We start from the raw sequence: 13,495 nt of genomic DNA on the forward strand, positions 1-13,495 counted from the left end.
AAATCAAAAATTAAAAACCAAAACAACTGTTTTTGTGTGTGTGTGTGTGTGTGACAGAGTCTCACTCTGTTGCTGGAGTGCCATGGCGGGATCATGGCTCACCACAAGCTCTGCCTCCTGGGTTCAAGAAATTCTTGTGCCTCAGCCTCCTGAATAACTGGGATTACAGGCATGCACCACCATGTCTGGCTAATTAGTGTAATTTTAGTGGAGACAGGATTCCACCACATTGGCCAGGCTGGTCTCAAACTCCTGGCCTCAAGCAATCCATTCACCTTGGCCTCCCAAAGTATTGGGATTACAGGCATGAGCCACCGTGCCCAACCCCTTTGAAAAATAAGACAAAAATACTTAAGACTGCAAATGCAAATGTTCCTAAACCAGGCTTTACCTTTTGTGATGGTTTCATGATGTGTCAACTTGGCTAGGCTGAATGACATTTCCTTGAATTCCCTTTCCAGTATGTTTTCAGACAGGGTAAGCTACAAGAGAGTTCTCCTGTAAGAGCTGGAGGACAGAAGGGAGACTGCAGCCATTTTGTAGCATACACACACCTTTTTCCATTTACACAATCAGTCATTTAGGTGCTTCTGTGAAGAGAATATTGCCAATGTAATTAAAGTCCCTAAACAGGTGACTTTAAGTTAATCAAAGGAGAAATTACCCTGGGTGGGCCTGACTTAGCCAGTTGGAAGCCTTTTCTAAGAAGGTAGAAGCTCTGGCAGTTCAGACTGCAGGCTTCAGCTTGTGCCCAAGGGGGCTCACTCTGTTTGGAATATGTCCTTCCTGACTATCTCCCCTGTGGACTTTTGAGCTTAGTAGGCTAAGCCAATACCTTCATACACATCCATATGGATTTCCTACAGGTTTTGTTGCTCTAATTGAACCTGACTGATACACCTCCTTTCATTCATTCAACACATACTGCTGGGGTCCTACAGCAATCAGACACTAGGCAACCACTTGTCTCAGGGTGTCCCAGTCTCTGAAAGTCTCATGTACTGAGAAAACTCTCAGTCCCTGGCAAATTGTGATCATTGGTTACTCTACCTTACAGATACCACTTTTACTAGGTTTTCCTCCTACTATGCAGTGCCCCGGAGTTCAATTCTAAATCTCTTCTCAATCTGCATTTAATCTCAAATGATCTCATCCACTCCCATGGCTTTGAATATACATTTTTTAATTACAAGTTTATATCTGCAGCCTCAACTTCTGCCATAAATTCCAGGTTGACCTTTCCAATTACACCTCAACATCACTACTTGGTACTTTAACAGACCTCTCAAACACAATGAGTTCAAAACTAACTCTTAACCTTCCTGGCAATCTGCTCTTCCCATACCTTCCATACCTCCACACCTCTGCAAGTGGCAATTCCAGTCCACCAGTTGCCCAGGTGGAAAACATTAAAGTCAATGTTGTTTCTTCTCTTTCTCTTACACTCTACATATCATCCATCAGAAAATCCTATCCACTTTGCTTCTGAAATACATCCAGAATCCAAACACTTCTCACCTCTCCTGCCACCACCCTAGTCCAAAGCACTGCCATTGCTTTCCTGAGTTACCGTGACATCTTCCTAACTGCCCTCCCTCGTCCAGTCTATTTTCCACACCGCAGCCAGAGTGATCCTCATAAAAAGTCAGATGGTTCCACACCTAATCTTAATGTTCACAGCAGCTTCCTGTCTTAGAGTAGAAGCCAATGTTCTACAGTGTCTGAGGCCTGTGACCCAGTCCTGCTTTCTCTATGACTGCATTTCCTACTGCCCACTCTGTTCAGGCCTCATTCTGCTTCCTTGCTGTTTCTGAAGCATGTCACATATTGAAGTCTTGGGGACTTTGCACTTACTGTTCCTTCTGACTGGAATATTTTTCCTTCAGATATTTGTCAAGTTCATTCAGAACTCTGCCCAAGTGTTTCCTTTCCAGATAGAGGCCTTCACAGATGACCCAATCTAAAAGCATCTCTTCTGGGTCACGATTTCATTCTTCAAAGCCCTCAATACTCTCTGATACAATCAACATTTACTATTTGTCTGTGTCTGTCCCTCATTCTGAAAGGCAAACTCTATGAGGATAGGCCCTCTATTGTATTCACTGTTGTATCTTCAATCTCACTTCTGTGCCAGCAGTTTCTGACACAGAGACCCAATACATATTTCTCAAATGAATGAATAAGCTCTCCACTATCTTTAAACGAAGCTGAAGGCAGTAAAGTTCTTCTAGCTTCTGTGATATCAAAGTTCTATACTTTATGGACTAAACACTTCCCTGCTTCCACCAACAACAATCTTCCACTGATGCCACTGAGAGGGAGATGCTGACATGCCACCATGGGCATCACTCTAGTTTCACCAAGGCTGACTTGATTCCTCTACTGCACAATGACAACAAAGAAATGTCTGCTCTGTGTGCAGAATGCCTGCCACTCTTTTGTTTTATCTTCCATTGTGAATTTGCATGAAAACTATCTTGAGATCTTCATTTTCCATCATGCCCCTTCCAGTGCAACCAATGAAACCTAATAATAGCCCAACTCCTTGAAAGATGAAGTACAAAAGAACAATAGAATCAGAGGAATAAAAGAGGACCATATTTATCAGGCAATTAAACATTTAAGTCATCCTGAGCTGTAAAAGAAAAAAGGTTGCTTTATTGCACAGAAGTCTATACACATTAAAAAAATGAATGCCTTCTAAGCTATGAGACTTTTTTTTTCAATAAATGTTACATATACAAACATGCCATGTAACCATGGTGTTTGGTACATATCCAGGATGTGGCTTTTTACATCCTTTTCTTCAGTCAGAGCCGTTATGGTCCAGCTAATTCATTCCATTTTACTTCAAAACTTTCCTATTCTCACTTTTAAAAATAGGATTTTTCCCTCCATAAAATATGTAGCTTAAGGTTATTAACCACTTATACAATGTCTCAAATCCTCCTTACTTCCTTAGGGCATAGATCCTAACTCTTTCTTTTCTTGTTCCCTCCCCTCCCCTCCTCTCCTTTTCTCTGAGACAGGGTCTCCTAACTCTTATCTTGTATGTTACTCTTCTTCTGTATGTTTTCTCTTCTCTTCTCTTCCCCTCTCCACTCTTCTCTTCTCCTCTCTTCTCCCCTCCCCACCTCCTGTCTCCTCTCCTCTAGTCTCCTCTCCTCTCCTCTCCTCTCTTCTTTCCTTTTCTCTTCTCCTCTCTTCTCTTTTCTTTTCTGAGACATGGTCTTGCTCTGTTGCCCAGGCTGGAGTACTGTGGCTCAATCATGGCTCACTGCAGCCTTGAACTCCTGAGTTCAGGTGATCCTTCTGCCTCAGCCTCCCAAGTAGCTGGGACGAAAGGCGTGTGCCACCATGTCTGGCTAATTTCTTTTTTTAAACTTTTTATAGAGATGAGGTCTCACTATGTTGCCTAGGCTGGCCTTGAACTCTTCGCTTCAAGCTATCCTCCTGCCTCTGCCTCCCAAAGTGCTGGGATTACATGCAGTCATGAGCCATTGTGCCTGGCTTCTACTTTGAACAACCAGAAATCAGGCCAGGTGTAATGACTCATGCCTGTAATCCCAGCACTTTGGGAGGCCAAGGCAGGCAGATCGCTGAAGCTCAGGAGTTCAAGACCAGCCTGGGCAACATGGCGAAACTCTGTCTCTACAAAAAAAAAAAAAAAAAAAAAATACAAAAATTAGCCAGGTGCAATGGTGTGCCTGTGGTCCCAGTTACTTGGGAGGCTGAGGCAGGAGGATCACTTGAGCCTGGGAGGCAGAGGTTGTAGTGAGCCAAGATCTCACCACTGCACTCCAGCCTGGGCAACAGAGCAAGGCCCTGTCTCTAAATAAATAAATAAATAAAAAGAAAATAGTATTTTACAGTTTCATTTTAACAGAGGTACTGATTATAGACTTGTTTGCCTAAATAGGCAGCTGGCATCAGAGGGTTTCTGGTTAATCCATTCACACAGCTGTGGCAACAGAGAATGCCAAAATTCAATGAGTGAGTCTACACACAGGGTTATTTACTAACCACAGCCGCCTTCTAGCCCTGGTAACAAAGGATTTTGGTAGGAGTGTCAAACAGACTTGGGACAAGTTTATCATCACGTCTAGAAAACCAACTTCAAATGATGGATCCCCTTCATACTAAAAAATGCAAAATTCAAAAATATTTTATCTTCTTCGAAAATGTTTATACACACATCATCAGACCTGACATTTACAGAGTTTTTTAAAACCCCAATAAAAGAAAAATCAACATGAAACATACACCCTTCCTCTCATCTGATTTATCAGATTGATGACAGAAGCCACTGTATTTTCTTAGGATATATCTGCAGGGTTAGTAAGTGGCCTTTGCTTACTACACCTTCTGAAATTCAAAGCGCACAGGAAAAAAGAAGTGTTACCTTTCTTTATATTTTTCCCCCTACTTGGAATACTTCTACCTTTAAAGTTCTTTAAATGGGCCGAGCATAGTGGCTCAAGCCTGTAATCCCAGTACTTTGGGAGGTCGAGCCGGGCAGATTACCTGAGGTCAGAAGTTCGAGACCAGCCTCGCCAACGTGGCGAAACCCCGTCTCTATTAAAAATACAAAAATTAGCCAGGCATGGCGGCGGGCACCTGTAATCCCAGCTACTCAGGATGCTAAGTCAGGAGAATCACTTGAACCCAGGAGGCAGAGGTTGCAGAGAGCCGAGATCACGTCACTGCACTCCAGCCTGGGTGACAGGGGGAGATTCCGTTTCAAAATAAAAATAAATATAGGCCAGGCATGGTGGCTCACGCCTGTAATCCAAGTACTTTGGGAGGCCAAGGCAGGTGGATCACTTGAGGTCAGCAGTTCAAGACCAGCCTGGCTAACATGGTGAAACCCTGTCTCTACTAAAAATACAAAAATTAGCCAGTTGTGGTAGCACACGCCTGTGTTCCCAGCTACTAGGGAGGCTGAGGCGGGAGAGTAGCTTGAACCTGGGAGGCAGGTGTTGCAGTGAGCCAAGATTGCACCACTGCACTCCAGCTTGGGTGACAGAGCGAGACTCCATCTCAGAAAATACATTAAAAATTTAAATAAATAAATAACAAAGTTCTTTAAATGATTTTCAACCTGAGCTTCAAGTTAAAGTCCCCAGGGAACTTTAAAATACTGATGCTTGGTCCCCGCCCCCAGGAATTCTCATTGAATTGTCTCTAGATAATTTTAATGTCCAGTCAGGGCTGAGGACCCTTACTCTAAGTCTTCTCAGCCTTCTCAATCAAGCCTTTGCCTCCTAGTACATCATGTATCCTTTTCTCTTCTAAACACCTGCCACTTTTGAAGCCAGTACAGATACTGTATATTACCTGTTCTCCCAAATGAATCATAAAGCCCTTCGAAGCTGAAGTCACCTTTTATTCACATCTTCTTTTAATCTCCCACAGTGTCACCACAGTGCCAAATCATAAGAGAGCAATATTAGCCAATATATACAAAGGACCTATTATATAATTCTATATTCCCTAGTAGGGACAGCATTATTATGCCAATTTACAAATGAAGAAACTGAAGTCTTCAGAGAGATTAAGTGGCTTGTCACAAATTACATGACTAACAAATGACACCTGTACTTCATCCCAGATTCATCTGACTCCAAGCTCTTCACTCTTGCAAAACAGCAGCAACAACAAAGACGTGTAGTTGATTAGGTTCTAAATAACTTGACTTCAATTAAATGCTTTTAAAAATTAAATAACCATTTGTATCAGCAAGTGGGCCATTGTAAAAATAAAGGTAAGAGAAACGAAGGTCAGAACACACTTGGTCTTATTTTTCAACTAGCCAAAATAATGCAATGAAAACCTACGGTTTCTCATCTTAAGGAACGTTTTCTAAAACAGCTTTAGGCTGAGAGTCTTTAGATGATGAACTACTCCTTTGCCTTCCTAGAAATGAATCTTACCAACACGTTCCATTATCTTTCCATGAAAAGAAATATTTTTTTTTAAAGGTAAAAGGAAATCACCATGTAAGTTGATGATTTCTTTTGGGGAACCTTCATTCGGGACGATGACTTAAGGGGAAGAACAGCCACTTCATTCTGACATTACAACACGATACCAGGTAAATATTACAGAGATGGGATTTCCTAAGCAGACTATTCATCAAAAAAAAAAAAAAAAAAGGAAAAGAAAGAAAGAAGAAAAAAAGAAGAATTCAATCCTCTGGGCTTCCACATGCCTCTGTTCTCCAGGTAGAAGGAACAAGGGCTATATACTGAAGTTGAAGTCGAGAGATGGGAAAAGAGATTCAGAAAAGTAAAGCGGAATAACTGGGAGTAATATATTTTAAAGGATATTCACATGCAAATAGAACCAAGACTAAATGATGATAGGTAGGAACATGTGATTCTTGCATAATTTAACAATTTTACTTATTGTTGCTAGTTTCTTGATATCTTCTCTTAGAAAATGGACAGCAAAGCCACATGTTAACTTCACTACCCAGCTAATGTAGTAATTCATCAAAATTCACTTCCATCAAAACTTACTGAGGAGGCAGCACACTACCAAACGAATGCTTACAAATATTAACCATTATTTTCCTTTGTAACTTTACATAAAATAATTTCCCTGAAAAAAAAATTTAAGGCTGCAGCATTAAAGTAAAAGCTGGTGGCCGGGCAAGGTGGCTCATGCTTGTAATCCCAGCACTTTGGGAGGCCTAGGTGGGCAGATCACCTGAGGTCGGGAGTTTGAGACCAGCCTGAGCAACATGGAGAAAGCCCATCTCTATTAAAAATACAAAATTAGCCAGGTGTGATGATGCATGCCTGTAATCCCAGCTACTCAGGAGGCTGAGGCAGGAGAATTGCTTGAACTGGGAGGCAGAGGTTGTGGTGAGCCGAGATAGTGCCATTGCACTCCAGCCTGGGCAACAAGAGCTAAACTCTGTCTCAAAAAAAAAAAAAAGTAAAAGCTGGTATGGAGAGAAAGGGTTAAAGCCTGTTAGCTAAACTTCCTTAATGTCTCTTAGGAGTGATGTCCACACTATTTCCCAAGACAGCTACTGCAGAAAGCTGCAGTCTTCATTTATTTTTTAAAAGCAAAGCACTAAAACCCTCTACCTTGTTTAAAATTTAAAAGTGTATCCAATCTATTTTAAACTAAATTTTGCATATTTTGGAATACAGCTTCAGTCAATCTTTTAAAAAATATTATTTGATTTTCAATTAAATATATATTAGCACAAATTAAACCAAGAAGCATATCTAATTTATCTTGGTGTAAAGCTAATCTAATATACCTAAAAATGGACACATTATGCACTTGATATGTTTTTATTATACTCTGCAATCCTGAAACACACAGGAAAAGTACAAATAAAAAGGGCAGTCTAGCAAGCCACTTAAGTCATAAGTAGATTTTCTGAAAAAATGGCATGGAAAGTTACCTCTTGCAGTAAAAGATGCTATAGGTTTTTTAGTACTACTATTTCATTAATGACACAACACACAAATTATCCTTCTGAAATAACCAGAAATCACTTCAGTAAAACATACCTTTAAAAGATTCACAGTTACACGGCGTGTAAATTGTTACAGGAGACAAAATGGCGGTTACCGGAAACTGAGTGGAAGGTTACAAAATTTCTAAGAGCAGAAGTGGTTTTGAAGTAATAAGTAGAAACAAAAAATAACCTAACCTCTTCAAGATAACCACCAGAACCAGCAAGAGAGTGCTGCTGTGCTGTGTGAGGAAGTGAGTACAGGAGGGCTGGAGCTCTCTCACAAAGGAAGTGAATATTCACTTCTGGTTTTACAAACCATCTCATTTGTCAGATTTATCTCACTTGGCACACATCTGGCATTTAGTGCTCAAATAATATAACATATATAGGCACACTCAACAATTGGCATTGATATAAAAATGTAGGCAATCTTCAACTTAAGAGGAAGTGTGTTTTAAAAATGAAGGTTTAGGGCCAGGCGCAGTGGCTCACTGTAATCTCAGCATTTTGGGAGGCTGAGGCAGGAGGATCGTTTGAGCCCAGGCGTTCAAGACCAGCCTGGAAAACATAGCAAGACCCCTGTCTCTACAAAAAGTACAAAAATTAGCCAGGTGTGGTGGTATGTGCCTGTAGTCCTGGCTACTTGAGAGGATGAGGTGGGAGGAGAATCATTTGATCCTGGGAGGTTGAGGTTGCAGTGAGCCGAGATCACCCACTGCACTCCAGGCTGGGTGACAGAGTGACACCCTGTCTCAAAAAAAGAAGGTTTGTACATACTGTAACAGGATATGAAGCTCCAGATAGAGCAAAATCATAGTGACAGAAGTGAATCAGAGATTGCGTGAGTTGGAGGGTGTGACCTGGGGGGGGGGATTGGGAGAGGAGATTGTAAAAGGGCACTGGGGAACTCTTTAGGATAAAGAAAGTGTTCTATATCTTGACTGAGTAAAGGTTAAGTGACTCTAAATTGCCCAAATTCACCAAATTGCACACCTAAAATGTGTGAATTTTATTATATGTAAATTATACTAGCAAGAAAATGATTTTACAAAAAGGAGGTCTGTAACTCGGCATTTCGGATTTCGGAATAGGCTTTTCCAAAAAAATGCATACTACAAATCGTGGTAAGTTTTCAAGCTAGCCCTTCTCCCCCAAATATGAACCATAATTTGGATGAGACTGAGTAGCCTGGAAGCCCACCTAGTCTGGAGACATCAAAACCACAGCTCCCAGAGGTTCTATTATGCACCCTAAGTACTGGTTGGCAGAGGGAGAGAGGGATATTGTTTGATGTCCAGACGCAGTCACAGAGTTAGGATGTGGTGACTGGAGAATGTGAGGTGATGGTAGGAAGATCTAAGGAGCAGGAGGCAAACACATACCCTGAGCACTTTCGCACTTGACCAACCGCTAAGTAAACCTGGAACTCATACTTACTAGTTGAAGAGAGGGGAAGCCAGAGGTACTTATGCTCTGTCGATGATACTGGCCAAGGTTTGGTGGGAGAGTAAACTGTTTCCTTATTTCCGCTGAAGAATACCTTGGATTAAAATAGAAAAATCTAAATGAAATGATTATTTTAAGAAATCATTGCAATTTTAGATGCAATCTTTGATACCATGTTATAAAACGTAGGCCTTGGCTGGGTGATGAGCAGAACTGACTAAGATACCCTCAGTGGCCTGTGAGTGGACACTGTAGTTTTTGTCTGATAATACATACCCTTGAGAAGTTCACAGAGGCCATGATGCCTGCAGTCAGGGTCCTGCCCAATACTGGAAGGATGATGGCAGAAGGAGGACTTTGAGGCCCAAGAAAAAGATCCAGGGCATTTGACTCCTTTTCCCCCAGCCATTCAGAGTTTTCTCTATGTGAGGATGTTTGGTCTCTGACTAGAATCCTTTAAATCCTGAGCTGCCATTTTGATCCAGCCTTTCTCATTTCAAGCAGCTGAACCCATTTGGCTGACTGGCTGCTACAACAGAGAACACCAGAGAACTGTTATATGAACACTTCTGCCTCCCTGTAGGCACCTTCAATGCTACAGGAATTCCCAATGATTATATTTTTTCCAAACTGCTCCTGGTGGAGTGATCCTTTGCATCACCCATGTGGACAATGCTCAGCCAATACTTTAGGGAGCCACACAAATGAGAGGAAGTTGTTCCTCACTGTCTACTTACACCTGCTGGCATGTGACTGCTGGCCAGTGATACCCCAGCTTACGAACAAGTTGACTTCTGAGTACTCATCTGTTAGCCATTTGTTTGGAACTCAGAGCACGTTTTCTTATTACATCATTGTGTTGGTGGTTAGATTCTCAGGCTAGTTCACGAAAGTGTATTTAAACCACAATGAGGCCAAAACATACAATACCAATACCGCTACTGAATATAATTAGAAACTAACAGAGATTATAGAGGATCAAATGAGATCATATATTTTAAACATGCTTCGTATCCAACGAGGGTATATATAAATTTTTAAACATTGTTACTTTAAATGTAATACTTAAATATTACAAATGAAGCTTATTAGGTTTTCTCTGTGCAAATGTGTGCTAGGGCATACTTATTAACTGCCCCGCATGATGAGGTTTCCTACATGGTTTGCTTTGCTCCTGACCTTGGCAATGAGTTACACCTAGAGAGGCAGGAAACTAGGCTCTTGTCTCAACTTTGGCATCTATTCTCCTTCAAGGGCACCCCAATTTCCTTTCAAGATGCCCACGCTCATGCTGTGCACTGTCTAGGCAGAAACACAAATCAAAAGAGTGGGCACATAACTCACGGCAGGACAAGCATCTCTCTTTCCCAGGATTCTGAATGACAAATGGAGAGAAGATTGGAAGAATAAGGCTGGAGCACATTCATCCTAGTGGTGGCCCCTTATGTGATGAGTCAAGGAAGTTTGTGAAACCCCAGAGGAAGCTGTAGCGGCAAGCATAAATTGTGCTCCTTAATTTTCTACAGCATTTTCTTTCTTTAATTTTTTTAAAGTATAAGGAAATACTAGGATAGGAAGTAAGTATTCTACTAGCCATGAGGGAAATTCTGATTAAAACACAATGAGATGTCATTTCACAACCACTAGGCTGGCTATAACAAGAAAGAGGGGCAGTAACAAGTGTTTGCAAGGATGTGGAGAAACTGGAGCGCGCATATGCTGTTGGTTGGGATATAAAATGGTGCAGCCATTTTGGAAAGCCATCTGGCAGTTTCTGAAAAATTTGAACAGAGCTCCCATGTAACCCAGCAATTCCACTCATAGGTATATACCCAGGAGAAATGAAAACATACTTCTGGCAGTGTGTGGTGGCTCACACCTGTAATCCCAGCACTTTGCGGGGCTGAGGTGGGCAGATCACTGGAGGTCAGGAGTTCATGACCAGCCTGGCCAACATGGCGAAATCCTGTCTCTACTAAAAATACAAAAAAATTAGCCATGTGTAGTGGTGCGTGCCTGTAATCCCAGCTACTTTGGAGGCTGAGGCATGAGAATCGCTTGAACCCGAGAGGTGGAGGTCACAGTGAGCCGAGATTACACCACTGCACTCCCGCCTGGGCGACAGAGCAAGACTCTGTTGAAAAAATAAATAAATAAAAAGGACAACCACACTTCCCCACAAAAACTAACACATGAATGTTCATAGCAGCATTATTCATAAAGGCCAAAAAATGGAAAAAATCCAAATGTCCATCAACAGATGAATGACTTAACAGAAAGTTGTATATCCACACAATGGAAAATTACTCAGCAATAAAAAGGAAGAGAGTACATATACCCCACAACATAAATGAACCTTGGAAACATTATCCTAAGTGAAATAAGCTAAACCAAAAGATCACGTGTTCTATGATTCCTTATATGAACTGCCCAGAATTGCAAAATCTATAGAGACAGAAAGTAGGTTTGTGGTCACCTAGGGTTGGGGATATTGTAGAGAAATGGAGAGTGGCTACTAATGAGTTTGGGGTTTCTGTTTGAAGTAATGAAAATGTTCTGAAATTGATTGTAGTGATGACTGTGAATATATTAAAAATCACTGAACTGTACACATGGGTGAATTTTGTAGTATATGAGTTATATCTAAATAGAATGAGATAGGTGTACATGTAAATATTCTACATAGACAAAAGTGAAGGCAAAAAATTAGTGTGGCAACTAGGAATGAAAGAATAACCTCAGATTTTGTCTCCAAGTGTTTGATAGACTGATTTTAATTATAAGTTGGACAGTCACTGATTTTTAAAAAATCAACAGATTAGACCACTGTCCAAAACAAAAAGTCTATATTGCATGAGCAACAATGTATCTTGTGTTTGGCACCATAGGACTCAAACCAACACTGCAATCATTTATTTGCTTACTTGAAAAGAGGATCATAAGCCATAGAGGGCCAACACAACCAAGCCAAAGCCCTTTTCTGTGATCAAGCTGACCTTTTTACAGATAAGACTGACTTCTCCTGGGACTGCTGCCTCCAGGTCTTCCCCCAAGAGCTCTCAAATAATATGTCTTAGTTTCCCGGTCATTCTAAAACTGGTCCTATTATAGACCAGAGTGGTTGATGTGAAATAAGAATATCTGAAACTGTTCAGGAAAGAAAGTGGCATTGTGAGAGGATCAAAGAGGCAGGAAGGACAGGGTCTTGCTTGCATTTTGAAGCAAGACCTGTTGTCCTGTGTCAAAACTCTGGTATTTTTGTCATCATGAAATCAGAATGTTCCTGCCCTCTAGCCTTTCTTAAACAGAGTCAACTGGTATTTCTGTTCCAGTCCTCCATATACCAGTTTCCTAATTCAGAGCTACACAACTAATCTTCTTCCTTGACACTTTGAGCCTAACCCAATACCTAATAGCACTCCTATTTTCTCTCCCTACAGAACCCTATAGAGAAGGCAATTAAACCTGTCACTTCAAAACTGTCAAATATGAATGGTTTGTCATTAAACCGAAAATAGTGAATCATTCCACGTGGAAAAGAATTGCTTCCTATCATTTGAAGAACTTCAAAATAAAATATCTCCAGTGAGGCCCTACACACATATTAAGCTAGCAGAAATAGGCTGGAATGATAAAATTCCATGTTGGTCAAGCTGTGGGAAAACCAGCATGCCGCACACCCCTGGTGGGGTTGTATATTGGCTCTGTGTCTCTGGAAAGTAATAATGTAATATGCAACCAGAACTATAAAACTGCTGTTAACTCTTTAACTATCCCACTTTGGGAAATATACACCATGGAGTTCATACAAACAAAAATATAATTTTGAGCGGAAATGAACATAATACTCTGTATATGATAGTATGATAGCAAATAACTGGAAATAACCAAAGCATCCCACATTGGAAAGAACACTGAACAAATAACAGTATAAAATATATGGGATATCATTTTTCCATTTAAAATGACAAAAATATAAATTAGGTTGACCCATGGAAACCTGCATACAAAGTAAGCTACAGTAAAAAATAGTATGAGCAACTAAATACAAACACACAACAATATAACAATATACATGGAAATATACTACAAGGATCAGAAATACTTTCCATAGTCACAAAGTAGTTTAATAACTACCTCATTCAGGTCTGTCTCCTGTGAAGTTATGTAAGTTCACAATTAAAAAAAAAAATCCATATGGTTGGGCACAGTGGCTCACGCCTGTAATCCCAATACTTTGGGAGGCCAAAGCAGGTGGATCACTTGAGCTCAGGAGTTTGAGACCAGCCTGGGCAACATGGTGAAACCCAGTCTCTACAAAAATTACAAAAATTAGCCAGGTATGGTGGTGTGTGCCTGTGGTCCCAGCAACTCGGGGGGCTGAGGTGGGAGGATTGCTTGAGCCTGGGAGGTTGAGGCTACAGTGAACTGTGTTCATGCCTGCTGCACTCCAGCTTGGGTGACAAAGTGAGATCCTGTCTCAAAACAAAAACAAAAACAAACAAACAAATTACATATATATAAAAGAGTGCGCAGACAGAGCGTACTACTTGGGGTGTTTAAAAGTTA

The 13,495-nt window shown here is 40.9% G+C and overlaps 1 protein-coding gene across 8 annotated transcripts in view; it reads right to left on the bottom strand.

Annotated features, from left to right (window-relative positions):
* The window catches only part of DOCK8 (dedicator of cytokinesis 8), a 238,624-nt gene that overhangs the window by 178,128 nt on the left and 47,001 nt on the right, over nucleotides 1–13,495 (bottom strand). For 3 of the 8 annotated variants that reach the window (XM_077966186.1, XM_015117845.3, XM_015117843.3), the window contains exon 2: nucleotides 8,918–9,020. The exons of 1 other annotated variant lie outside the window; for it this stretch is intronic. In XM_077966186.1, the coding sequence (XP_077822312.1) occupies nucleotides 8,918–9,020 (103 nt within the window). Of the gene's footprint in view, nucleotides 1–391; nucleotides 593–7,532; nucleotides 8,169–8,917; nucleotides 9,021–13,495 lie in introns of those variants that run through there. 4 more of the 8 variants (XM_015117850.3, XM_015117849.3, XM_077966185.1 and 1 more) reach the window with 3 other exon arrangements.

Source organism: Macaca mulatta, chromosome 15, assembly GCF_049350105.2.
Source record: "Macaca mulatta isolate MMU2019108-1 chromosome 15, T2T-MMU8v2.0, whole genome shotgun sequence".
NCBI classification, from domain to species: Eukaryota; Metazoa; Chordata; class Mammalia; order Primates; family Cercopithecidae; genus Macaca; species Macaca mulatta.